The 26,309-nt window shown below is 58.5% G+C and overlaps 1 protein-coding gene across 6 annotated transcripts in view; it reads left to right on the top strand.

The window, feature by feature from the left end:
- KCP (kielin cysteine rich BMP regulator) overlaps positions 1-26,309 on the top strand; it is a 39,565-nt gene that overhangs the window by 12,095 nt on the left and 1,161 nt on the right. For 2 of the 6 annotated variants that reach the window (XM_053897946.1, XM_053897949.1), the window contains exons 4-44: positions 650-996; positions 3,552-3,718; positions 4,562-4,751; positions 4,846-4,922; positions 5,623-5,707; positions 7,307-7,374; positions 7,572-7,668; positions 7,811-7,893; positions 8,122-8,215; positions 9,079-9,161; positions 11,920-12,013; positions 12,107-12,186; positions 12,264-12,357; positions 12,693-12,778; positions 12,853-12,934; positions 13,169-13,321; positions 13,411-13,517; positions 13,595-13,688; positions 14,355-14,528; positions 14,671-14,753; positions 14,906-14,999; positions 15,099-15,287; positions 15,592-15,762; positions 17,773-17,949; positions 18,568-18,653; positions 18,914-19,004; positions 19,137-19,219; positions 19,326-19,419; positions 20,390-20,563; positions 20,751-20,833; positions 21,419-21,539; positions 22,733-22,812; positions 23,001-23,100; positions 23,413-23,457; positions 23,598-23,686; positions 24,030-24,132; positions 24,221-24,363; positions 24,665-24,837; positions 24,919-25,030; positions 25,117-25,218; positions 26,003-26,167. In XM_053897946.1, the coding sequence (XP_053753921.1) occupies positions 918-996; positions 3,552-3,718; positions 4,562-4,751; positions 4,846-4,922; positions 5,623-5,707; positions 7,307-7,374; positions 7,572-7,668; positions 7,811-7,893; positions 8,122-8,215; positions 9,079-9,161; positions 11,920-12,013; positions 12,107-12,186; positions 12,264-12,357; positions 12,693-12,778; positions 12,853-12,934; positions 13,169-13,321; positions 13,411-13,517; positions 13,595-13,688; positions 14,355-14,528; positions 14,671-14,753; positions 14,906-14,999; positions 15,099-15,287; positions 15,592-15,762; positions 17,773-17,949; positions 18,568-18,653; positions 18,914-19,004; positions 19,137-19,219; positions 19,326-19,419; positions 20,390-20,563; positions 20,751-20,833; positions 21,419-21,539; positions 22,733-22,812; positions 23,001-23,100; positions 23,413-23,457; positions 23,598-23,686; positions 24,030-24,132; positions 24,221-24,363; positions 24,665-24,837; positions 24,919-25,030; positions 25,117-25,218; positions 26,003-26,167 (4,545 nt within the window). In that variant the 5' untranslated portion in view covers positions 650-917. Of the gene's footprint in view, positions 1-649; positions 997-3,551; positions 3,719-4,561; positions 4,752-4,845; positions 4,923-5,622; positions 5,708-7,306; positions 7,375-7,571; positions 7,669-7,810; positions 7,894-8,121; positions 8,216-9,078; positions 9,162-11,919; positions 12,014-12,106; positions 12,187-12,263; positions 12,358-12,692; positions 12,779-12,852; positions 12,935-13,168; positions 13,322-13,410; positions 13,518-13,594; positions 13,689-14,354; positions 14,529-14,670; positions 14,754-14,905; positions 15,000-15,098; positions 15,288-15,591; positions 15,763-17,772; positions 17,950-18,567; positions 18,654-18,913; positions 19,005-19,136; positions 19,220-19,325; positions 19,420-20,389; positions 20,564-20,750; positions 20,834-21,418; positions 21,540-22,732; positions 22,813-23,000; positions 23,101-23,412; positions 23,458-23,597; positions 23,687-24,029; positions 24,419-24,664; positions 24,838-24,918; positions 25,031-25,116; positions 25,219-26,002; positions 26,168-26,309 lie in introns of those variants that run through there. The other 4 variants (XM_053897948.1, XM_053897950.1, XM_053897947.1 and 1 more) reach the window with 3 other exon arrangements.

Below are 26,309 nucleotides of genomic sequence, written 5' to 3'. Positions count from 1 at the left end.
CCCTGCTTCCCAGCTGCACTGAGGAGTTTGTGGCCAGCTTTCTTCACTTCCTCCCTTTGGCCCCCTCTGCCTGCTGAGCCCAGGGCCCAGCCCTGCCCCCAGTCCAGGCTCACCCCCGCCCCTAGGACTGACTTTAGGAACTGGAAAATGGGCAGGGACCAGCCAGCAAAGGGAAGGGAGGGCTTGGCATTTGGGGCCAAGCCTGGGCTTACTGGAGGTGGCTAGGGGTGGGGAGTAGAGCCCAGGAAGGAAATGTATAGGTGGACAAAGGAGGACGCAAGCGGGAGCCCTTGATTCCAGAGGTCTGGAGCAGCACCTATGGCTGTTATTTGTTATTTACGGAGCACTTAGCGTGTGCCAACCACTACCCTAAATTAGTTTTATATTCTCACTGCCAGTCTATAAAGTAGATAGTATAATCCTCAGTTTACAAACAGGGAAAGTGAGGTACAGTTAGGGGTCTGTTCAAGGGCACACGGATTTGGCTAAATAGGGTTTTGAACCCAGCCCAATCCTCTTCCCCTGCAAGCAAGAAAAAAGCTGAACTGGGAACCCAAGGGCAAATGGAATAACCCTAAGGGGGCAGGAAAACCAGCTGTCCCAGGGCCCCAGAGTGACAAATCCGTGTTTATTGTCCGGTCTCCTCCAGGGATCACGTGCAGGAGACGGTCCCAGCTTCCCGCAGGGCTGGGGCTGCTCTCCCGCCGCCTTACCTCTGAGACAGGGCTGGGGTCAGGATGGAGCTGGGGTCCAGGGCGCGAGGTGCCCATCAGGGAGGCAGGCGCCACCGGGCGGGATGACAGACTCCAGAAGCCCTCCCTGAACAAAGACTGGGTGGGAGGCGGCCTGGTGTGTCCCCACCCCGCCTCCCCCAGCGCCTGCTGAGCCGAGACCACAGACAGCAAGGCGGAGCGAGCATGGCGGGGCCCCCGGCCGCTCTGCTGCCCCTCGTCCTCCAGCTCACGAGCGTGGCCGTGGCCTCCGCGACGGACGGAGGTAAGTCGGGGCGCTGAGGGCCTGGGGGTGGCCGGGAAGGACCCCACTTCTTACTCAGCCCAGCCTGAGGGAAGGAGCTGGCGCCAGGCTGCCTCTCCCGACCCCCACCCTCGGGGTGGGGTGCGGGCGCCTCTCGGGAGGCCTCGGTCCTCCCCGTCGGTGGAGGAGCCAGCAAGGGGGCGCGGCCCTGAGGTTGAGGCCCCGGGCCCAGAGGAGAGAGAGGGGGCTCCCTGCAATGGCTGGAGAGGAATTCCTGCAGGCAGCGGTGGGGGAGAGGCTGCCCTGGAATCTGGGAGTCTGAAGTTAATTATTTGTCTTGAGAAAGGGGGAAAAAAGGAGGCCCGCTATGGGAGCCAACTTTGAGGCTGTGTCTGGCCTTCTCCTAGGAGGGCAGGCAGGAAAAGAGGGGTCAGTGCAAGCACTTGGCAGCCGGCTGGGGAGAGGGGAGCCGAGGACAATTCCATGGGGAGCAGTCAGGCTCCGTGAAACAATCAGGAGCTCTTTCTGCTGGTCTCTCCAGGCAAGGGACTGGGCCTGTCTTCCCTGCCGGAGACCCCCCAGCCTCTCCCTGCCTCCCTTAGTGTGACTGCTTAAATAGGTCTGGAGGAGGGGTCATGGGGTGGGGGTGTCAAGCCGGGACGGGAAGGGGGGCGGTTGACGATACTGATCATCTGCAACTGCCCTTCAGGGCGCCAAGAAGAATGCTAGATACTGGAGCCATACCAAGGGAGCATAGTTCCAGGTGACAGGATACCCGGCAAGGGAGGGGGGTGGGAATGTGCACAAGAGGTTTGGGTGCCGGCGTTTGTTGGGGCGTTAGACCCTGGAGGTGGGGAAGAGCAGGGCACGGGGGCATTTGCAAAAGGTCACCTTTGGACTTGCTGCGGGGAACCTTCAGATCTGTGACTTAGAGAGGTGGGTGCCAGAGAGGAGGAGCAGGTGGAGGCAGGAGGTGGGCTTTGGCTTCAGCCTCCTGAGTGGAAAGAGGGGAGAGGAGAAGAGGGAGGAGTGGGTTGGGGACACCTGGGTGAGACCAGAGGCTGGTGGGTTGGGGGGGTACAAAACGGGGAATCTGAGCCCAGATCTCTTAGTAGGCGGGGATAGCATTTCTCAAGCCAAGAAACTCAGGCCAAAGCAGGTTTGGAAGAAAGAAGACAACTTGGGTTTCAGATTAGACTCTCCAACCCCCGCTTAGGGGTGTGGGGACAAGGGAGTGGGTGACACAGTCCCTTACCTCACAGGACTAGTGTCTTCTTCGAGAAACCCAGGCCTGGCCTCATTAATGAGCTGCCTCTGAGGGAAAGACCCTCCTCTCTCCATCCTCCTCTTCCTCCTCCAGCCCCTCCACTGCCCACCCCCCACCCGGAAGAGCGATCTGGTCTGTGGGATGTCAGTGGAGTCAGCCTATCCCCGCCCCACGGTTTTTACTTTCCTGACTGAAGGGGAGGGGTTAAAGTGAGGTGGAAATGGCTGTCCAACCTCAGGCCTGAACTCAGAGAAACCCCCTTCTCTGACACAGTGTCATCAAAAAACCAGGGACAGGCTGTCTTTATTCAGCCTGGTGCCTTGGGAGCTAGTGGGGCCCTCCCAACTCCTTCCCCCAACCCTTCAAGAAATGCAGCCCACGCTGCCCAGTGTGGGGTCCTGTCTTCCAAACCATGCAGGGGAGGAGGGTCACCCTGTGCCCCACCCCTGTCTACCTGCCCACTCACCTGCCAGGGAAGGAGAAATGGTCTGTGAGGGTGCTGGCCTGAAAGCGTGGAAGGAGGAGAAGGCAGCCCTGGGTGGACCAAAGTGACCCAGACCAGCTTTCCCGAGTAGCAAGAACCTCTGTCGGGTACAGAATACAGGGTCCCAATGTGGGGGTCCCCAGGCCCCTCTACCACAGGCCTGGAAATAGTGGCAAGGCTGGACGCGGGGTGGGGGTGGAGCAGAGGGAGCAGTTGCCCCTCCCTGTGCACATTCTCTGGAAGCAGTGCCCTTGCTGACAGGTGAGGACAGGCAGTTGGGGGGCCAGGGCTGCCCACACCAGACCCTGGGCCCCATAAAGCAGCCCCGCCTTTCATATGTCCGTCTCCCTCTCCTGCCCTGCAGCCTGCACTGGCTTCTGGGCCCTCCCAGTCTGACTTGTCAGCTCCCGGGGCTAACCCTGGCCAAGACCCTGACCCATGTCAAGATGGATGACCCTGACACGCTCCCCGTGGCTGGGGACCCCTGCAGCATCAGGGAGGCTACAGGGAGGCCCCGGTCTAGACACTCCCCCTCATATCCCCAGCAGGTCAGGGGCCCTGGGGCTGATACCTGACCGAGGTTCTTGCTACTTGGGAAAGCTGGTCTGGGTCACTTTTATTCACCTTCTCCCTTCTCCTTCCACGCTTCCATGCCAGCACCCTCAGAGACCATATCTCCTTCTCTGGAAGGTAGGTGGGCAGATGGACAGGGGTGGGCCACGGGGCGACCCCTCCTTCCCTGCATGGTTTGTAAGACAGGACCCAGGAAACCTTGCTAGGAAACCTTTCACCCACAGGCCCACCTTGGATTCTTGTGCTCTTCAGGTGGGGTCATCCTCCCGGAGCCCCCTGGGCTTGCTGACATCCAGGACTACCAGCAGCAGGCACCAGCCCGCTCCTCATCCCATGCTGGGGCCCCACAGGAGCAGTGGCGCCCCCTGGAGGAGCGACTGGAAAGGCTGGAGGCCCAGATGATGGAACTCGGAGAACAGGTAGTGCTGGAGGCCGGAGGGCTTGTGTGGGGGGGAAGGGCAGGTCTTGTGTAGTGAGAGGAAAGAAGGATTGGACTTGGGGGAGGGGGCCCGGGAACTCTGAAACAGAGTTTTATTTTATTAGTTTTTTAATGCCAGTTTTTTGCTTTTATTATTTATTTATTTATTTATTTATTTATTTATTTTTTTTTTTTTAAATTTTAGAGGAAGAACAAGAGCAGGGGACAGGGGCAGAGGGAGTGAGAGAGAATCTTAAGCAGGCTCCATGCTCGGTGTGGAGTCTGACTCGAGGCTTGATCCCACGACCCTGGGATCCTGACCTAAGCCCAAATCAAGAGTCTAACGCTTAACCGACTGAGCCATCCAGGCACCCCGAGTTTTATTTTAAACGTACATGGAGAAATTCTTATATGAACAGCTCTTCACATCAATTCTTTCATATAAATGAAGAGCCTCCAGAGTATTTGTTTTTTCCATCTAGACTTTCGTATTCTTTCATGTGTTTGACAAATATTATGGAGGACCTACGATACATAAGGCATCATCAGGAAAGAGTTTGGATGGGTAAAGGACTTAAACTGTTAGAGAGAGGGGATCGGGTCCCCTTCTGCCCAAATGAGAGATCTGGGCGCGCCATGTCCCTCTGGGAGCCTGTCCAGACTCTAGGTCCTGAGAACTGTGTCTAAACTGGACGCTGTGTGGAGGGCACCCACCTCTCCCCTGGAACTGTCAGATTTCCTTCTCGTCCTGCTCGGTCTTCACACCCTACAAATCTGCGGGATGTGTTGGGTAGCGGGGAGCTGAGCCAGTGCCCCCCACTTTCCCCTCTCCCTCTTTCCCCAGAACAAAGAGCTGCAGGCGAGGGTGAGGCAGCTGGAGTCCTGTGAATGCCGCCCAGCGTCTCCCCAGTGCTGGGGGCTGGGGCGGGCCTGGCCCGAGGGTGCTCGTTGGGAGCCTGACACCTGCACCGCCTGTGTCTGCCAGGATGGGGCCGTGCACTGTGATCCCAAGCCCGACCTGCCCCACTGCCACGGTGAGTGCCACCCTGTCTGCCTGCCAGGACCACCTCGGCACCTAGAGATGGCCGCGAGTGCCTGAGTGACAGCTCAGAACTATCTTCTCCCCAGGCTGCAGCCACAATGGTCAGACCTATGGCAACGGGGAGACCTTCTCCCCGGATGCTTGCACCACCTGTCACTGCTTGGTGAGTTCCCGCGACCCACCTGGATATCCCATACTTGGCCCCCTCACCTGCTTCACTTAAGCTACCAGCCACTGCGACCCGGTGTGCTCAATGTCATGTAATGGGGTCTGCCTGCCCCTCCCCCAAAGTTTTGGCCGCCAGTGGCTCCGGCTGATTCCAAGTGGCTATGTTTTCTGGGGCTTAACCCCCCCCCCCCCACCACACGCACATGGTGGGGGCCCCCAAACCTCTCTGATTTGGGCCTGGCAAACAGTGGCATGGAGGGCAGAGAGGATGGAGTTGCTTGTCTTCCTACATGCCCCCTCTCCTGTGGACCCTCAGTGTCCCTGCCCATCCACCTGTCCCTGTCATCTACCTGCCTATTCCCCCTCACTCGGCTCCACATCCACATTCTTCCAGCCTTTCCCTCCTCGCTCCTCCGTTGAGGAAGTTCTCAGTTCCCTTCCTAGGATCTCTCCACTCTGGGAACTTGCTGGCACCTGGAAGAGATGCTTTCTGGGGGCCAAGAGCAGTAGGAGATGATGGGAGTGGGGGTAGGGTGTCTCTTTCCTGCCCTCAGACCGAAGGTAGCCCATGTACCCTGAGCTGCCTCAACTTCGTGCTCCTCTGGTGTGTCACAGCCTGGGGTGAGGTTTCAGTTCTGGAGGCCAGGCCCTCGGGGTTCTGATGGCTGGGCAGCCACTAGTCTGCTTCCCCACAGGAAGGAACCATAACGTGTACCCAGAAGCCATGCCCAAGAGGACCCTGCCCGGAGCCAGGAACATGCTGTCCTCACTGTGAGCCAGGTCAGCCTCCTGCCAGCCTCGCCTCCTGCACTCATTCTGGGGCCCCCAGAGCCATCGTCTGCCCCCTGCCCCCTGCCACATGCCCAGAGAGTGCCTGCCCACCCACTCTGGCAGTAGTTAGGGAATTCAGAACGGAAGCATAGCCAGCAAATACTCACTCCGGCCTGGGACCGATCCAAAAGCTCTGTATGATCTTTTTCCTGCCCCCAGGGAGCTTCTAATCTAGTTGAGAAAATAAACAGCCAACATAACACAAGATTTAAGATCCAATGAATAGAGTAAGAGAACGTAAAGAAGGGCAGTATGTGGTTAGCTGCCAGAGGCTCAGTGGTAACAGACTGCTGTAAGCCTTGCATTTTGGACTTTCTTCTGTGGGCAATGGGGAGCCATTGAAGGCTGCAGAGCCCGAGTGTGGCTTGTTCAAAGGAGTGTTTTAGGACTAACCATCTGGTATGGACTGGATGCAGACAGAACCCGTTAGCGGGCTAGTACAGTGGTTGTCTAGGCATGGAGCCAGGGATGGCAGTGTCTGCAGAGGGCGGGGTGTTTCTAAAACAATGGGCAGGAGCTGGTGGGTTAGACCCCATGCAATAGTGGGGAACTAGGAAGGCAGTGGTGCCAGTGACATGAAGGGAACTGGGAGGAAGTGGAGGCAGGAGGCAGTGGCTCTGCTGGGGGATGTTACTAGCTCCGAGTCAGGGAGATGGGGTTGCCTGCTTTACCCCAAAAAATACAGGATGCCTTGTTAGATTTGAGTTTCACATAAACAACACATACTTTTTTGGTGTAAGTCGGTCTCATGCAATATTTGGGACATACTTATACTAAAAAAAATATGGGTCGTCTACGTGGAATTCAAATTCGACCCGGCATCCTGTACTTTACGTGGCAGAATATCAGCTGATGGGGCACAGGGTGGGTCAGAGGCTCAGGAGACCAACGAGGTCTGGAAATGTAGACTGGGAGTCTTGGCCAGAGATGAGGAATGGAGTCTTGGGAGTTGATGGATCCCAAAGAAAAGGGACACACACATTCTCTCTCTCTCTCTCTCTCTCACACACACACACACACACACACACACACACACGCACACACAGATTTCAGGACACGTGGTGCCTCAAGGCCACTGCTAGCTCATATGATATCTTCCGTGAAATTTTTTAAAAAGCACCCTTTCCTCAACACTTGCATCTATTGTAAAATAGTGGAAATCTGATTATGCTTGAGTCAGACGCTTTACTGCCATCTGCTGGAAAGTTGTAGTAAATACAAAAATCTGTCTCTTGAATGGGGCCCTTTTTTTTTTTTTTCATTTATTTCTGAGACAGAGAGAGACAGAGCATGAACGGGGGAGGGGCAGAGAGAGAGGGAGACACAGAATCGGAAGCAGGTTCCAGGCTCTGAGCCATCAGCCCAGAGACCAACGCGGGGCTCGAACTCACGGACCGCGAGATGGTGACCTGAGCTGAAGTCGGACACTTAACCGACTAAGCCACCCAGGCGCCCCCTGAACGGTGCCCTTTGATGTGGTTCCCTGGTGGGTGCTTTGGTTCCAGTACCCTGGGTCTCTTACTCGGGGGCCTGGCCCTGGTTTTTCAGGCTGCCCTGGAGGCCACAGGGATGGGGAAACATGGCAACCAGAGCCCTGTGTCATCTGCACCTGCCAGGTAAGGGAATCAGAGCCTAGTCCCGGCCACCACGCACATCCCTGATGCTCGGCATGCCGAGCCCAATCTGGGGGCCAGACAGAGCTGCTGCTGCCACCCAGGCCTCGAGGCCTGCAGCCTGCTAGGCCCACCAGGCCTGCGGAGTAACTCAGCTCGGGCAGTGGAGAGGGAGGGAGGGCTCAGTGTCTGCCCTGCAGGCAGGGACCGTGCGCTGCCAGGGGCCCTCATGTGCAGAGCTCAACTGCCTGGAGAGCTACACCCCACCTGGGGAGTGCTGCCCTGTCTGCCGGCCAGGTGACCTCTCGCCCCACCCTGCCCCTCCATCCCCTCAGCCCCGGAGGGTCCGGTACCTACTTGGGGTCATGCCTTCCCTTGGGTGATGTCCACTCACCCTGCTCTCTGCTGACCGGCCTGTCATCCTGACAACCCTCCCCAGGCTGTGAGTATGAGGGGCGGCCTTATGAAGAGGGGGCCAACTTCCTGTCCAGCGCCGACCCTTGTCTCCAATGCTCCTGCCTGGTGAGTCTGCACCCGCCTCGTTCAGGCCTTGCTCCTCCATATACTCTCCCTGCTCCCCCTTGGGTCACACCTGCTGCTCTTTCATATACCTCCCAAGACCTCCTGCCGGTGAGGCTCACCCTCCATCGAGGTCCTGTGCCCCACCCCTCCAAGGATGTCTGACGCTTGTCCACCCTGCCCTGTCTGGGAGCCAGACCGGGTGGCTTTACGGCGACTGGTGTATTACAGAGGAGCCTGGTTCGCTGTGCGCCCATCAAGTGTCCACCCAGCCCCTGCCCTGAGCCAGTCCTGAGGCCTGGCCACTGCTGCCCGACCTGCCAAGGTGAGAGCCCTGACCCTTCCCTGGTAGAGCTCCAGGTGGGGACGTCACAGCATTTCTTCAACTCCAGAGCCCATTCTGCTGGCCCTGACCTGAGGGGTTTGGTCAGTGGGGAAGCGATGCCTGGCCAACGCTGCTCTGGAGCTGAGGTGCCTGGGCTCAAATCCCGCCCTTGCCATTTCGTGGCCGGGTACTCCTGAGGGAGTTACTCTGGGTCTCGATTCCCCATTTGTGAGGTGTGGATAATGCCATTCTATACCTTGATAAATGCTGAGCATTTTCATTTGCTATGTGCACGGAAGACACAAGGGGACCCCCCCTCCAAGAAGACCAGTAGAGGGTGACACTGAATCACACACCAGTACTGTCGCAAAGGCAGTATTAGAAGCAGGTGCCGGGCACTGTGGACACTCAGAGGAAGGAGACCTAATCCAGCCTGGACACAGGAAGGAAAGCGTCCTGGAGGCAGCGCGTCCTGAGTGAACCTTCAGGATAAAGAGCAGTTAGCCAGGGGAAGGGTGGAATAAGGCAGAGGGCATTCCAGGAAGAGAGGAGAGCTTGCACAAAGGCTCGGGACTGACAGTCATGTGAGGTGGGTGTGTGGTAGGCGGGAAGGTGCAAATGTATGCGAATGGCCAACGCTTACAGCGAGAGGTGAGGAGGGGCCAAGAGCTGGGGGGAGGTGGGCGTGGCCACACTGGGTCCCGGGAGGCCTTGCACTGGAAGCCCTCAGGAGTCTAGGCAGAGGCATGGCCTGGTCTGGTCTGGGCTCAGGGCATGTGAAAGAGGGTAGGGGCCGGCTGAAGCTGCTATCCAGGCCGGCTCCTACCAGGCTTCCTCTGTGCCCATCTTTACCTCAACCCCAGGCTGCACGGAAGGTGGCTCTCGCTGGGATCATGGCCAAGAGTGGACTGCCCCTGGGGACCCCTGCCGGATCTGCCGGTGCCTGGTGAGTCCCTCCGCTGCTCCCACACCCCTCACCCCTCCCCATCCCCAGGCCAACCATATTCATCCCTTCATTTCACTGAGCACATCCCCTATGCACTGGGAGGGGACAGAGGTGGAGAAGACCTGATCCTGGGCGCTATGAGGGTGAGGATGGGGCTGTGCCCACCTGTATGCCCAGTTCTGAGCATCGTAGATGTGCAGCGTGGGTTTGCAAATGAACCCAAAGAGCTTGCAAGCTCCGGAAGTGAGGCAGGTCAGGATATGACAGGCAGCAACAGCTCGGGGGAGAGAGAAATGCAGATTACATGGAGACATCTAGAACTGCGCTGTCCCGTCTGTGGCCACCACCGCATGTGGCCACTGAGCCCTTGAAAGTAGCTGTCCAGTTGGAGATGGGCTGAAGTGCAAAATGTGGGATTTTAAAGACTTAGGACAAAAGAAAGGAATATAAAACATCTCATTGCTAGTTTATGTTGAAATCACTTTTGGGGCGTGCCTGAGTGACTCCGTCGGGTAAGCAACCGACGTCAGCTCAGGTCATGATTCCATGGTTGGAGGTTCGTGAGTTCGAGCCCTGAGTTGGGCTCTGCATTGACAATGTGGAGCCTACTTTGGATTCTCTGTCTCCCTTTCTCTCTGTCCCTCCCCTGCTGGTACTCTCTCTTTCAAAAATAAATAGGGGCACCTGGGTGGCTCAGTCGGTTAAGCATCTGACTTTGGGTCTGGTCATGATCTCGTGGTCCGTGAGCTCGAGCGCCGCATCGGGCTCTGTGCTGACAGCTTAGAGGCTGGAGCCTGCTTCGGATTCTGTGTTTCCCTCTCTCCCTGCCCCTCCCCAAATCATGCTCTGTCTCTGTCTCTCCCTCTCTCTCTCTCAAGAATAAACATTAAAAATTTTTTTAAATAAATAAACATATTTTGAAGTTTTTTAAAAAAGAAATAACTTTTAGATATAGTCAGTTGAATGGAATATATATTAATATTCAGTTTCATCTGTTCCTTTTTGAAATTTGACTGCTAGAGTAATTTAACTTATTTTATTTTTTTGAGTGAGAGAGAGCATGTGTGTGCAAGCAGGGGAGAAGCAGAGAGAGGGAGAGAGAGAATCCCAAGCAGGCTCCGTACCCAGCACAGAGCCTGACACAGGGCTCGATCTCACAACCATGAGATCATGACCTGACCCAAAATCAAGAGTTGGACGCTTAACCCACTGAGCCACCCAAGCACCCCTACTAGAGAATTTAAAATGACTTACGACTTGTGTTATGTTTCTACTGGGCAACACAGATCTAGAAAATCTTCATGGAAGGGATGGTGTTTACCTAGGTCTTAAAGGGTGAGTAGCATTTAAGCAGGAAAAAATGGGGGAAGACATTCCAGGTGCTATGAACTGAATGTTTGTGTCTCCCCCAAGTTCATATGTTGAAATCCTAACCCCAAGGTGATCATATTTAGAGGTAAGGCCTTTGGGAGGTGCTTAGGTCATGAGGGTGGAGCCCTCATGAATGGGATTAGTGTCTTTGTAGAAGGGACCCCAAAGAGCTAGCTCCTCTCATCAGCCACGTGAAAACAGTGAAAAAGCAGGTGTCTAGGAACCTGGAAGCCGGCCCTTTTCAGACACTGAATCTCCTGGCACCTTGATCTTGGACTTCCCAACTTCCAGAACTGGGAGAAGTAAATTTCTGTTGTCTATAAGCCCCCCAGCCTATGGGATTTCATTACAGCAACCCAAGTGGACTAAGACACCAGGTGTAGGGAACAGTCAGGGCGAAGACTGGGGGGAAGAAGGTGGGGACGTGGAAACCTCATGTCCAGGCAGGGAGCGTCCTGAGAAGGGTTGTGTTTCAAGCCAGAGCCATACAGCTTCCTGACAGCCTACCAAGGTCTGAAGACTCCACTGCCAAGGCCATGGGGCATCCATCCCCTTTGCAACCACGTGCCTCCCTTCTCTGTTCACATGGACCACCCTCCCGACACCTGTGAGAAGAGTCACTGGCTGCCCACTTACGGGACTGGACATAGTGAGCCCTGATGAAGGTGGGAACTCAAAGGGCAGGGGTCTGTCTGGGAACAGCCGTGGCGAGTAGCAGCAGCTACTGTTGACTCGCCAGCTTCCAGAGGTGGCTGTCACACCGGACGCCATATCTCATTTCATTCCCATAACAAGGCTGTGAGGACAGGACTATTTACTGTCTTTGCCGATGGGTAAACTGAGTCACAGAGAGCTTCAGTAACGTGCTGGGTTATACATCTGTATTACTTTCCTAGGGCCACCATAACAAAGTACCGCAAAGGGGTTTGGCTTAAACAACAGAAATGCATCATCTCGTGGTTCAGGAGATCAGAAGTCCAAGGTCAAGGTGTCCTTCCGAGGGCTGTAAGAGGGAATCTGTTCCAGGCCTCTCTCCTGGCTTTTGGTGGTTTGCTGGCAGTCCTTGGTATCCCTTGGCTTCTGCCTTGATCTTCCTGTGTGTGTGTCTGTGTTCAAATTTCCCCTTTTTTAAGGACGCAGTTTTTGGAGGGGCCACCCCACTCCAGTATGACCTCAGCTTAACTAATTATATATGCAGTGACCCTATTTCCAAATACGTCGTGTTCTGGGGTGCGAGGGGTTAGGACTTCAACATATGAATTTGGAGGGGGGCACAGCTCAACTCATAACAACATCTAGTAAGCGCATCATGGGAACTCGACTGCCATTTCTGCCACTTGACGGAGCTCTAACGGCCCCTTCCCCTGCCCGCTGTGCCCCCTCCCAGGAGGGCCACATTCAGTGCCGCCAGCGAGAATGCTCCAGCCTGTGCCCGTACCCTGCCCGGCCTCGTCCAGGCACCTGCTGCCCGCTGTGCGATGGTGAGTCTGGAGTGGGGGTCCAGAAAGCTCACCTGTGGCCCAGCTCAGTCTCCCATGAAGGCCAGGACTTTAAGGCACCCTATTCCCCAACAGGCTGTTTCCTAAATGGGCGGGAGTACCGCAGCGGAGAGCCCGTGAGCTCTGGGGACCCCTGCTCGCGCTGCCACTGTGCCGTGAGTGTGGCTGGCCTGGCAGGGAGGGCCTGGCTTCTGGGCCTGCCTCTTGAATGCTGATCAGGCCCTGTTGGCAGAACGGGAGTGTCCAGTGTGAGCCTCTGCCCTGCCCGCCCGTGCCCTGCAGACACCCAGGCAGGATGCCTGGCCAGTGCTGCCCAGTCTGTGATGGTGAGCTGGGGACTCAAGTCACCGGGAGAGGGGCAAGCACTGGCCCAAGAGAGGCTCGGGACGGGGGCGGGGGCGGGCGTTTAGACCTACAGGAAGCTCCCTTGAACTAAAAGTACAGGACAAATCCTTGATCGGCCTAGGCTCCCGTCACCACGGGTGAGGGTCACGTTCTCACCTTCTCATGGCACACTGGGCACCATGGCGGGGCCCTTGATCCTGGAGGTAGGGGAGGCTGGCTCATCAGGGTTGGGGAGGGGGGTGGATGCTTTGAGGTGACGTGAGGCTTCCCCATCAGCCTCCAGCCCTGCCCCCGGTCCCCCTGTCCTCCTGACCAGGCTGTGAGTACCAGGGACACCAGTACCAGAGTGAGGAGACCTTCCGACTCCAAGAGAGGGGGCGCTGCATCCGCTGCTCCTGCCAGGTAGCCAGTCGCGCCCTCTCACACCCCAGATCTGTCTCACCCCTTGAGGACCTCTCACCCGGCATCCCTCCTAGGCTGGCGAGGTGTCCTGTGAGGAGCAGGCGTGCCCGGTTGCCCCCTGCACCCTGCCTGACTCTGGCCCCCAGCTCTGCCCAGGTATGTGTGGGGAGGGAGAGAAAGAGGAACAGCTTCAAAGGAGTGCTGCTCGCAGGCGCTGAAGACGGAGGGGTTCCTTCACAATAAGGGGGGCACTGTCCGGTCCACCAGCCACTCCCAGCGTGGGGTTAGAGGCCACCGTAGGCCTGGCAGAGCCAGGGCCCTGTGGTCTGGGAAGGTCAGGGGTGGCAGCAGGTGTCTCGGTTGCCATGGTGACAGCCCCCCTTGCGGCAGCCTGCGTGCTGGATGGAGAGGAGTTTGCTGAGGGGGTCCAGTGGGAGCCTGATGGTCAGCCCTGCACGGCCTGCTCCTGTCATGATGGCGTGCCCATGTGTGGGGCTGTGCTCTGCTCCCCACCCCCCTGCCAGCACCCTACCCAGCTCCCCGGTGAGTGCCCCACCCTGATCTGGCCTTTTCCCCCTGCTTTGTCCAGCCCACCCGGATCAGCTGGGCTCTGAGCAGTCTGCCTCCCCCAGGTGCCTGCTGCCCCAGCTGTGAGAGCTGCACCTACCACGGCCAAGTGTATGCCAATGGGCGGAACTTCACGGACGCGGATAGCCCTTGCCGCGCCTGCCGCTGCGAGGTACCACCCCAGGCTTGCTACTGCCCTGCTGAGCCCCTCCTGGAGCCCACCCCCATTGCCCTCTCCCCTGCTCCCAGGCTGGGACTGTGAGGTGCTCCTTGGTTGACTGCCCTCCCACAACTTGTGCCAGGCCTCAGAGTGGACCCGACCAGTGCTGCCCCAGGTGCCCAGGTATGTGCTTATTACACCTGTCTGGCTTGGGGGCCCCAGAGCCAGCTCTCCCATGGCCCCACGGGCTCAACAGATACCCTAGCAAGCAACAGCCTTCTGAGTTGTTTTCAGACACAGCTTGGACTTTCTGCAACTCACAGGGTATGGGTAGGGGGGAGAGTAGAGAGATGTTTATCCCTTCGTGTTCCTGTATGTCCCTTCCCTCCTGTTCTGTATTTCCTCCTCCAGTACCCTTACCGGTCAGATATATCCCTGTGTCTATATAAAGCAGCTCCATGCCACAAACGTTTGGGTCTGATGCGCAGGAGACTGGGTGCTAGGATGCAGTGTAACCTGGTCCCCGCCCCGCCCTCCCGGAGAGTCTGTACCAGAGCGTGTATCACAAACACAGGCACGTTCATGCACGAGCTCCTTGGCTGTTCACCCTCAGAGGCATACACACATGCATCAGGTAAATGGGCTCAAATATGCCTCCACATGCGAGCGTGTGCTCGGAGAGATACCCATGCCAGCATACACAGACCCTTCTTCCACTCTCTCCGTGGTGCTTCCTGCTGGCATTTCCTCAGTGGCCCTGGACTCCAAGGATAGATGGGCTGCCAGCCCATGCCTAGAACTGTCAGTCCTCGCCCCCACTCCTGCCCCTCTCCCTGCCCCAATGCTCAGACTGCATTCTGGAGGAACAAGTATTTGTGGATGGCGAGAGCTTCTCCCACCCCCGAGACCCCTGCCAGGAGTGCCGGTGTCAGGAAGGCCATGCCCATTGCCGGCCTCGGGCCTGCCCCAGGGCCCCTTGTGCCCATCCACTGCCTGGCACCTGCTGCCAGAACAACTGCAATGGTGAGGTGGATGCCATGGGGAAGGGGGGGGGCCGGTCTCCTGGGATGGCTTGGCCCCATCTGCGGGCTTTTAGGGTCGGAAGGGCAGTCTACCCGGGGAGGAATGGGCCCCTCCCAGGCCTATAGCTGCCCCCCTCCCCCAGGCTGTGCCTTTGGCGGGAAAGAGTACCCTAACGGAGCAGACTTCCCCCACCCGTCTGATCCCTGCCGTCAGTGTCGCTGTCTGGTGAGTCTGCCACCTGGGTGAGAGGAGGAGGCTAGGGGAGTAGGGGTGGGACTTGGGAGACCAGGAGAGGGCCCCCAAGGTGGCAGTCAGAGGGGTGGGGGTCTCCTCAGCCTCCCACCACTAACCGGCCTGGCGTGGGCCCTCTGTTGCAGAGCGGAAGCGTGCAGTGCCTCACCCGCCGCTGCCCGCCGCTGCCGTGTCCAGAGCCGGTCCTGCTGCCCGGAGAGTGCTGCCCGCAGTGCCCCGGTAGGATGCGCACACCCCTCGGGCAGATCCGCATGGGAGGGAGGGGGGAGCCTCCGCGGCCTCTCCTTGGAGCCCTGACGCGCCGCGCGCTCTCTGCAGCCTCCTCCTCCGGCTGCCCGCGGCCAGGGGGCGGGGCCCCGGCCCGCCACCTAGAGCATTTCTCCCAGCCCGACGACCCCTGCCGCCGCTGCCTCTGCCTCGATGGCTCTGTGTCCTGCCAGCGGCTGCCCTGCCCGCCTGCGCCCTGCTCCCACCCGCGCCAAGGGCCCTGCTGCCCGTCCTGCGACGGTAACTGGCGCCCCCTCCCGGCCTAGGCAGCACCCCACCCCCACCTGCTCCCTCCAGCTCTGCCCCCAGCCTCACCCGACTCCGTCCCCTCTTATGACATGTCCCCCTTCCTCCATCCCCTAACACTGTGCGACCCTAGTACCCCCCCCCCCCCCCGCCTCCTCCGGGCCCACCACTCCCACATCGGGGTTCTCACTAAGAATGTGGGGGATACCGCCCGGTTGGCAGGGCCAGCGGAGCCGTGGTCCTGGCAGACGGCCACCACGACCGCCACTGCTCCCACCTTGCTTGCCTGCCCGCCTAGGCTGCCTGTACCAGGGGAAGGACTTTGCCAGCGGGGAGCGTTTCCCTTCGCCCACTGCCTCGTGCCACGTCTGCCTCTGCTGGGAGGGCAACGTCAGCTGCGAGCCCAGGGCCTGCGCACCTGCTCAGTGCCCCTTCCCCGCCAGGGGTGACTGCTGCCCTGCCTGTGATGGTGAGGGGCAGGGGACCGTGGGGATGAGGGGCTGGGAAGGCCGGGTCAGCGTCATCTTTACTGCCCTAGAGTGAGTCCCCAACATCTGTCACTGTAACAGAAAACACTGGACTAAAACCTGGAGTTTCTCCTGCTGCTGATGCTATTTGGCTCTGTGACCCTGGGCAAGTTACATAACCTCTCTGGGCCTAATTTTTCTTAATTGAAAAAATACATTTTAAACTGTGTATTTTTGTAAAACACATATAAAATTTACTGCTTTAACCATTAAAAAAAATTTTTTTTTAACGTTTATTCACCCTTGAGAGACAGAGCACGAACGGGGGAGGGGCAGAGAGCGAGGGAGACACAGAATCTGAAGCAGGCTCCAGGCTTTGAGCTGTCAGCACAGAGTCGACGTTGGGCTCGAACCCACGGACCGTGAGATCATGACCTGAGCTGAAGTCGGACACTCAACCAACTGAGCCACCCAGGCCCCCCTACTTTAACCAGTTTTAAGTGTAACTCTAATTTTAGCTCCTGAAAAAAAGAGAGGGTTGAACAAGGCCCACTCAGTTCCCCAGGCTTCGGTCACTCTTGTACTCTCTTAGCAACATTTGCTACATACCCTCTCGCATCTGTAAGTTTATTTAGTTAACTATTTTTCTTCAAATTAACCTTTTATTCTCTTAAAAAAATTTTTTTTAATGTTTATTTAGGTTTTTTTGAGAGAGAGAGAGAGACAGAGTGTGTCTCTGTGTGCCAGGGAGGGGCACGCAGAGAGAGGGAGACACAGAATCCCAAGCAGGCTCCAGGCTCCGAGCTGTCAGCACGGAGCCTGACGCAGGGCTCGAACTCGTGAACAGCGAGATCACTGCCTGAGCCGAAGCGGGACACTCAACTGATTGAGCCACCCGGGCGCCCCATCCTTTTGTTTTTAAACCTATTTAGAAAGGAGTCTTTATATCATACTGTAAATGAGTTAGATTTTCCAGGAATGAAGATTACCATAATTATTAATACAGTTAAAAATAGAACATTAAATTTGAGTCAGAAAATTTTGCCTGCCAAGGCTTTGAGACGGAGACTTGCCTCTCTCTCTCTCTCTCTCTCTCTCTCTCTCTCTCTCTCTCTCTTTTTTCTGTTAAGACTTTGTTTCTTTACAGCAGTTTTAGGTTCACAGCAAAAGCGAGAGGAAGGTACAGAGATTTCCCAAGTGCCCCCTGCCCCCAACACATGCACAGCTTCCCTCCTTATCAATATCCCCCACCAGGGATCTGTGGTTACTATTGATACCTCATTATCACCCAAAGCGCCCTCTCTTTTTAAAAAAAGAAGGTCAGGGGCGCCTGGGTGGCTCAGTCGGTTAAGCATCCGACTTCGGCTCAGGTCATGATCTCACGGTCCGTGAGTTCGAGCCCCGCGTCAGGCTCTGTGCTGACAGCTCAGAGCCTGGAGCCTGTTTCAGATTCTGTGTCTCCCTCTCTCTCTGCCCCTCCCCTGTTCACGCTCTGTCTCTCTCTGTCTCAAAAATAAATAAACGTTAAAAAAAAAATTAAAAAAAAAAAAGAAGGTCAGCAAGTGTCAGAGAGCTGCTTGCTACAACCCTGGGATCCCGTCCCGGTCCCTGATTAATCAGGGGGCTCGGAAGAATATTGGAAAGACGATACCTTGATCAGTGTCTCCTAAGCCATCTCGGGCTATCTCCAGCTGTCCCCAGGTTAGAGAAATTGGTACCTTCTGGCTGGGTGTGGCCTGTTGAGCATCCAACTCTAGGGACAGATTCCTTGTGGGTCTTTCCAGAGAGATTACAGGCTGAAAGGGGAAAGTGTGCCCTTTGGCCGGTGCCCCATCCCAGACTCCTTTGCTCACCCCCCCACCCCCCCGTCTCCTGCCAGGATTGAGCCTTCTCCTTGCCCCCAGTTGCTGGGTCTTTGAGGCCTCAACTGGGGCCCAAGGTCAGAACTGGATGACTGCTCACCTCTCACCATTTCTGCCCCCTGCCCTGCCCCTCCCTGTCCTCTCTTGAAGGTTGTGAGTATCTAGGGGAGTCCTACCTGAGCGGCCAGGAGTTCCCGGATCCTCGAGAGCCCTGCAATCTGTGTACCTGCCTTGGAGGCTTTGTGACCTGTGGCCGCCAGCCCTGTGAGCCTCTGGGCTGCAGCCACCCGCTCACCCCGGCTGGACACTGCTGCCCAACCTGCCAGGGTAGGACAGCACCTGCCCTTCCTGCCCCTCCTGGAGCCCCCAGGGGCCCAGCTGGTCTTACCACCGTCACCACACAGCAAACCCACGCCCTGTGCTCTCCTCAGACCCCTGAGGATCCACACCCTCCTGGCTGTCCCTGCTGTCTCCTCAAACTGCCTTGCACTTCCAGAACTCCCTGCTCTTAAATTGTCTCGTCGCCTTCCTGAGATGTCACATCGCCAGATTCAAACCCATTCGATGGCTCCCATGCCCCCTGAGTGACCAGTCACAAGGGGGAGCGTCCCTCCCGCCTGGCTTCCCTTTGCCCACGCTCCTGAGCCCAGCCCATCTCTTGCCTTCAATTCCGGGTGTGTGTGCCCACTCGTCACGTGGGCCCCACAGACAGAAACTTCCCAGCGGCCTTTGACCCCACCTCCAGACCTGACTCCCTTCGCGCACTCAGGTCCCGCCGCTCACAGCCTGGCCAAAGCCTCACCTTCCCGGCCACCGTGGGCCACACTTATCTCTCCCTCTCTGACTCCCTAAGCGTTGGTAGGGGTCGTCAGGACCAGCTGCGTGTGTGGCCATGGGGGGGCTGCCCTGATGGCTGCTCTTTCAATGCATTTCCTGCTCTGCCAGGATGCCTCTATCATGGGGTCACCGCAGCCCATGGAGAGACCCTTCCTGACCCACTCGACCCCAGCTGCTCCCTCTGCACCTGCCAGGTGAGGTGGCCTTTGGGGAACGTGGTGACCCTTCATCCCTCGATCCTCCTCTCTGGCCCGGAAGAGCCCGTCTCCTCACCCAGGTCTCACGGGGGACCATCTAGCGGAAGAGGATTGGATTCTGGTCTCCTGGGCCGAGGGAGGGAGGTGGGAGCCCGGCAGGCTCAGTGGGGGCATCCTGCCAGGGGGCAGTGTGTAGCCTGGTTTCAGGTTGTGATGACACGGAGTCGGGAAGTAGCAATTGACCTCTCTCCCCCCAGGAAGGTTCCGTGCGCTGCCAGAAGAAGCCATGTCCTCCAGCTCTCTGCCCCCACCCCTCTCCAGGACCCTGCTTCTGCCCTGTTTGCCACAGTGAGCTGCCTTCCGCGTGCCCCAGCCCCCCATGCTCGTCCCCACCCCTCCCCCCTCTTTCTGTCAGGCCTGAGCGAGGTCGGACAGGGCGAGGTGGCACAGCCCCCCACCCAAGAAAGGTCTTTCCCACAGGCTGCCTCACCCAGGGCCAGGAGCACCAGGATGGGGCAGAGTTTGAGGGGCCCCCAGGCAGCTGCGAGTGGTGTCGTTGTCAGGTATGGTAGGGAGGGCGGGGGGAGGGCGTTGGCGTCAGGGCTGGGTCCCCATGCCTCTGGGGCGCCTGGCCTAGAGGGCAAGTCCCTGAACCTGCATCTCCTGCAGGCCGGCCAGGTCAGCTGTGTCCGGCTGCAGTGCCCCCCTCTGTCCTGCCCACTCCAGGTCATGGAGCAGGGGGGCTGCTGCCCTCGCTGCAGAGGTATGCCCAGCCCTACGTGGCTGCCCCCTGGCCTCTGCCCCCGGGCCCGATGCCCCGTACCGGCCCCCCCCTCCCTCTCCTTAGCTCTCCTCCGGCCTTTCCCCCTCCCTGGCCACCCACCTGGCCCTCCCACACCTTGGCCCTGAAGCTCTCATCCCTGCAGGCCTTTGGTTCCTCCTACCCCTCCGTGCCCCTGGCCTGCCCAGACCACACCCCCTCAAGACTGACACCTTCCTGACCACACTAGTCATCATCAGAATCGTACCGTGTGCCACATTCTGAGCTCAGCACTTGACACACAGCTCACTTAATCCGCACACGGTCAAATAGGTACTATTATCACTCCCATTTTGCAGATGAGAAAACTGAGGCACAAAGAGATAACATCGCTTGCCTATGGGCACGCAGCTGGTAGGTGGCAGTCAGGATGTGCATCTAAGCCATCTGGTTCTAGAATATGAGCCTGTTTTAGGCTGCCTCCTGGCCCTCACCCTCATACGCTGCTCAGCAGGGTGTAGCTTCCACAGAACTGTCACAGCGTCTCACGCGCCCTTGAGGTAGGCAGGACAGATGAAATCCCCATTTAACAGGTGAGGAGACTGAGGCTCGGAGAGATTGTTACCTGGGGCACATGGTTAGTGATAGAGCCTTTCATTCATGTCACATGCATTTATTACATGCCTGTTGCATGCCAGGTGCTGGGCTACCACCAACAGTGGCTGCTGCCTGGCACAAGGTCTAGCAAGCAAGCAGGCACGGAAGGGGATAAGAACCGGGTGTTCCGACCCTAGCCCAGGGTCTTTCCCGTCCGCCACAGGCAGGAGCACTGCCCCAGGCCATCTTTCCACCATATCCCTATAGATCCCCCTCCTGGCACCCGCATGCCCTGCTGGCCACCCAGGGTGGGGGGGACAGGGGCACGCGTGCAGAACCAAGACTCAGAGCTCGTCCCTGCCCACCTGGGACACAGGCTGCCTGGCTCACGGGGAGGAGCACCCGGAAGGCAGTAGCTGGGTGCACCCCCAAAGCCCCTGCTCCTCCTGCATGTGTCATGAGGGCGTCGTCACCTGTGCCCGCGTCCAGTGTGTCAGCTCCTGTGCCCAGCCCCACCGAGGGCTCAGTGACTGCTGCCCTCGATGCTCTGGTACTGGGAGCCTGGGGCCGGGTGAGGGAGGGCGGGGAGGCAGCACTTCTCTCCGGGCTGGGCCGCAGAGACAGGCTGCTCCGGGAGAAGTGACCCCCACTGTTGCACACACCCCAAAATCTGGAGCCGGGGGCATCCCCTAGCATTCTTGCCAGCCTGAAGCCTCCCTGGTCCTGTTCTGCCCCAGACTGTGAACATGAAGGTCGGAAGTACGCGCCAGGGGAAAGCTTCCAGCCTGGGGCAGACCCGTGTGAAGTGTGCATCTGTGAGGTGGGTGAGAGCAACGCCGAGGGGCTGGGCACCACAAAGGGGGCAGCCTGGACACCATGGGGAGCGAGCAGTATGCGGGTCAGAGATAGGAATGTGCCCCCTGGGGCCAGGAAGTGTGGGGCAGGACAGGCGCTGAGCGGGGTGGGGGCAGTGGGCAGCCCTCCTGGCTGGAGTTTAGGGTGGGTGTGTTTGGGAGGTAGGGGGACCCCTTTGGAAGTGGTTGGGGGGCCTGTTAGGGAATAACATTTGAAAGTAATGGTGAGCCGATGGATGATGTCCTATGCCCAGGGATTTGGCAGGGGAGGGGAGGAAATGGCATGAGAGTGCAGGGGCTCAACACTCATAAGAAGGTTCAGGCCCGGGTAACTGGAAAGAGAAGGGGACGTCATCTCCTGGGACTAGGGCATGGGGTGAGGAGCGATCTGGGGAGACATTGAGTCTCTGCAGACTGGAGTTTAACCTGCCCAGGGTGCACCCAGCAGGAGGTGCAGCAGGCAGGTGGAAGGGCTTGGGGTCCAGGGAAAGAGGGTGGCTCTCGGCTTTCAGGGCCCGGGACCCACCCCCTTTGCTCACTCATTTTTGTAGCTGCAGCCTGAGGGGCCCCCGAGCCTTCAGTGTCATCGGCGGCAGTGTCCCAGCCTGGTGGGCTGTCCCGCCAGCCAGCTCCTGCCCCCTGGGCCACAGCACTGCTGCCCCACCTGTGCCCGTGAGTCCCTGGATGTGGGGGTAGACAAGAGGGTAGGACTGCCATCCCCAGAGTGATACTGGAAGTCAGTCGCTCTCCTCTACAGTCCTGGCTCTCACTGGTTTTTTGAGTCCAGTGGACTATTCAGGAAGCCCTGGCTGGTGCGGCCTGCACCTCTCCCCCACCCCCAGAGGGGGACTGGGGAAGCTGGCAGGGAGGGATCCCTGGACTCTGAAGCCAGGCGCAGTGTGGGGAGCATCTTGCCCAGCAGGTGGCGCTGTGGGATGGGGTTTTGCAGGTTGCGGGCTTCTTGAGGGCCGTAATGTGAGGCCAGAGGGGCTACAGAGGTGGGGAGGTATTCTTACCAACACTTGTTAGCATGTGCCTCAGGGAAAGAGAAAAGGACTAACATTTAGTAAGCACCTACTGTATGCCGTACCCTGTACTTGGTGTTTTTAATAAACACTATCTCATTTAATTCTCATTTACCCAGTGAGCAGTGTTATTATTCCTTTTTACAGATGAAAAAACTGAGGTTCAGAGAGATTGATTAGTCTGCCCAAAATGGCCCAGGCACTGAATGCTGGAGCCAGGATTAGAACCTGGAGTATCTACCTGGCTCTCTGTGCTTCCTTGTGCTGTTTTAGCCAGGTAATATAAAAGGAAATAGGAGAGGGAGCAGGCGAGGCCGGCAATCTGAGGGTCCTTAGTGACCTTAGGCTAAGGAAGCCACAACTTGTCCACTCCCAGGCCCTCCACCCTAGTAGTCTGCAAAGTTCTTTTTAAAAAGCCCCAACATGGGGCGCCTGGGTGGCGCAGTCGGTTGAGCGTCCGACCTCAGCCAGGTCACGATCTCGCGGTCCGTGAGTTCGAGCCCCGCGTCAGGCTCTGGGCTGATGGCTCGGAGCCTGGAGCCTGTTTCCGATTCTGTGTCTCCCTCTCTCTCTGCCCCTCCCCCGTTCATGCTCTGTCTCTCTCTGTCCTAAAAAAAAAAAAAAAAAAAAAAAAAAAAACGTTGAAAAAAAATAAATAAATAAAAAGCCCCAACTTTTCTTTGCGGACCCAAGAGGAAGGAGGACTCATCCTCTTGGAATCAAGGTGCTGGGGATATGGGTATGTCCCAGGCCCAAGAAGTCTGGGGACACAGCGGGTAAGTGGGCTTTTGCCCCCTGCTTCCCCTCTCCGTCCCCGACGCTGAACTCTTGTCTTCACAGAGGCGCTGAGCAACTGCACAGAGGGCCTGCTGGGGTCTGAGGTGGCCCCGCCGGACCCTTGCTACACCTGCCAGTGCCAGGTGAGCCCCCCCGCCCTGGGGATTCCCAGAGCTCTCTCTTCTTCCTCCTCTGTGCACTGTGGCAACAACTCCTCTCCTGCCGCTCCAGGCGCCCCGCCCACTCCGCACACCTTGAATATCCTATCCTGCCTCCACCCTGCTCCCTCCCTGTTCTTCTCTGCTGATGGCGTTCACATGCCCTTCCACAGGACCTGACATGGCTCTGCATTCACCAGGCCTGTCCTGAGCTCAGCTGTCCCCCATCGGAGCGCCACACCCCCCCTGGGAGCTGCTGCCCCGAGTGCCGAGGTAAGTGCCGGCCTTGACCTGCATCCTGTGAGCACGAGCCCAGGGGGGAGACAGGAAGGGTGGCATCCAAAGGCCAAGGGGGCAACCTGAGGTCTGTACTTCAAATGTGGGCTTCGTTCTCTTGTCGAAATGAAGGGTCATTCAGTGGGGTGCAGGAGGTAGAGGAAAGCAGAGGATGAAGTCTGGATACTCAAGGCCTGGCCTGAGGCTTGTCACTGGGCTCGGAGGCCCCAGGCCCGTTGGACAGGCATTGCACTGAGCTGGCAGCTGGCTCATGGGAAGCTTCCAGCCTGTGACTCTTTGGGCTTCCAGGACCGTTTCCACTTCCCTCGCACTGGTTGCAGGGCCTGCCATCTGGTAGGTCGTCTGGATACCGGCTGCGGAAATCAGCACCAACGCGGTGCTAGCGGAATGGCGCAGGCCTTCAGGGTGCGCTCCAGGGAGGAGGACGCAGTTGGGAGGACCATGCTCCCCCCTCCTCACTTCTTCCTCCTCAGAATGCGTGGTGGAGGCCGAGGGCCGGAGAGCGGCGGATGGAGAGAGCTGGCGGGACCCTAGCAACGCTTGCATTACTTGCTCCTGCCATGTGAGCTGGGGGTGGTGGGCAGGTATAGGGTGGGGCGGAGGACCTTACAGATGGATAAAGGGAGGAGTCTCAGGACACTGGACCAGTGAATATGGGGTCTTTGAGGTAATTAGTAAAAGGCGCCCCCTCTGGGTGAGAGCGGGCAGTGGCATCCCTGTGCCGGGGCAAGGAACTAAGGGCTGGATTTCATCCCCCACTAGAACAGGAAATGGGTGTTCTTGTAGGGCGGGGGCAGAGAGAAGGGGCTGCTGCCTCAGACTGTGACCCAGAGGCTCCCAGAAGTGTGAGGCCAGGCACCCCAGGCCCTGCAGGAAGTCCCTAGAGCAATGACATCTGTCCTCAGCGGGGCCGCGTGGAGTGCCACCTGGAGGAGTGCCCCGCCCTCTCCTGCCCCCAGGGCTGGGCGAAGGTGCGAGAGGCTGGCAGCTGCTGTGAGCGATGCCAAGGTGCCAGCCAGAACGATGGGAGTTGGGGACGAGCGAGACCCAGTGTGAGGGACGGGCAGCTGACCCTACCCCGCTCCTGTCCCCTCAGCCCCCGCCCAGTCGTGCGCGCACGAGGGCCGGGCGGTGGCCTCCGGGGAGCGCTGGGCCGTGGACGTTTGCACCACTTGCTCCTGCGTGGCAGGCACCGTGCGCTGCCAGAGCCAGCGCTGCCCGCCGCTCTCCTGTGGCCCCGTGAGTGCCGCGTCTAGGGCGGTGGGGTGAGTGGGCATGTGGCAACGCCTTCCTGGTAAGACCCGGCGGGAGGAAGGAGGCAGCGCTTAGGTAGCGGCCGCGGCGCGGTTGGGAGGAGGGCGGGGAGAGAGAGAGAGAGACCCTGCGGCCGTGCAGTTCCAGGCGCGGCCACAAGGCGGTGCCCTGAGCCCGCTTGCGGTGAGCCGGGGAGATTCCCGGGAGACGTCGGTCCCAGGGGAGGCTCTGCGAGGGGCACCGCAGGGAGGGCGAAGTGTCTGATGGGATCCGGGGCTGAGGCCAGGACGAGGCCCCCGCCCTGAGTCCCGGCAGCTGCTGCCCCCGCTGCCTGCCCCGACCCGCCTCCTGCATGGCCTTCGGAGACCCTCATTACCGAACATTCGACGGCCGCCTGCTGCACTTCCAGGGCAGCTGCAGCTATGTGCTGGCCAAGGACTGCCGCGGAGGGGACTTCAGGTGCGCAACCCCCTCTGCCTTCTCCCTAACTCCCCACACCTGTCCCTGCTGACTACTGCACCTGGGCCTCTCACGCCACAGCGTGCACGTGACCAACGATAACCGGGGCCGGAGGGGTGTGGCCTGGACCCAGGAAGTGGCGGTGCTGCTCGGAGACGTGGCCGTGCGGCTGCTGCAAGGCAAAGAGGTCACGGTGAGCAAAGCTGAGGACCCAGGGATGGTCAGTCCCGTGCTTACCGCTGTCCCGACGTCGGCCCTCCTCCTGCCTCCCTCCTCCAGGTGGACGGGCGCCCTGTGGCCTTGCCCTTTCTGCAGGAGCCGCTGCTGTACGTGGAGCTACGGAGACGCACCGTGATCCTGCATGCCCAGCCCGGGCTCCAGGTGCGGCGCAAGGGCCAGTGGGGGTGTGGGAGCCTTGGACCTGTTCAGGCCTCTATCTGTAGAGGGAGTGGGAATACCAGCTGGGTCCCGTGCCAAATCAGGCCAGTGAGGTCAGAAAGTTCTGATGGATTCTGAGAGGAGGAAAGGAATCATGGTCGGAGACCTTGGGTGCAGGGAAAGGGGGGGGGGGTCTGAGCCTGGTTTCTAATCTTGATTCAGTCACCAACGCAGTGGGACTCTTAGGCCAGTACCAACCCTCTCTGGGCCTGTTTTCTTATTGGTAAAAAGGGGGAACAATTCAGGGGATGCCAACTAAGGTCTACGTGGTTTCTGAAATTCCTCCCAAATCCCGTGTCGAAGAGTAAATTTCTCCCTGCCTTCGGCAAGAAGTACAATTTGTAAATTCCTAAAACAAGTCTCGTCGATACTTCTGATCTGGACTCTAATGGTGCTTCATCCTCTCTAAGGCCCTAATGCCCATGAGAAAGTGAATCTCTGAAGCATTTCACCAGGGGGCCCAGTTCAGGGGTGCCGATGGGAGAAGGTGCCCTCCTGCCAGAGCTGTGGGCAGCTCTTCATGTCTTCTGTGTGTGCCCAGGACTCACAGAGCACGTGCCAACTTGGCTTTGGCCAGGGCAGCCTCCTTTCCACGGGGAACCTCTACCCGCCCATTCTCCTCCCCCACAGCATGGAGTGTGCTGACAGTGCATGGGGCCAGGGTGGACCCTGGGCTTCTGGGGGTCCCTACCTTTCCCCATTCCCCGATTCCAACCTCTCTGCCCAGGTGCTGTGGGATGGGCAGTCTCAGGTGGAGGTGAGCGTGCCCAGCTCCTACCGGGGCCAGATGTGTGGGCTCTGTGGGAACTTCAATGGCTTTGCCCAGGATGATCTGCAGGGCCCTGAGGGGTTGCTCCTGCCCACAGAGGCTGCATTCGGGAATAGCTGGCAGGTGAGTGGCACAGGAGCCGGGTGGCTGAGTGTGATCATAGAGCAGCCCTCTTATATGGAAAGGGGGGTGGGCACGAGATGGGCTTTGCAGCTTCAGGGTGATTTGGGGGCTTCTTGCTTCTGTCGTGGTGCTGGGGGAGGCA

This window comes from Panthera pardus, unplaced genomic scaffold (genome assembly GCF_024362965.1).
Source record: "Panthera pardus isolate Hobbes unplaced genomic scaffold, ASM2436296v1 HiC_scaffold_8, whole genome shotgun sequence".
Classification (NCBI taxonomy): domain Eukaryota; kingdom Metazoa; phylum Chordata; class Mammalia; order Carnivora; family Felidae; genus Panthera; species Panthera pardus.
The sequence above is the reverse complement of the archived record's forward strand: the minus strand, read 5'-3'. Positions and strand labels throughout refer to the sequence as shown.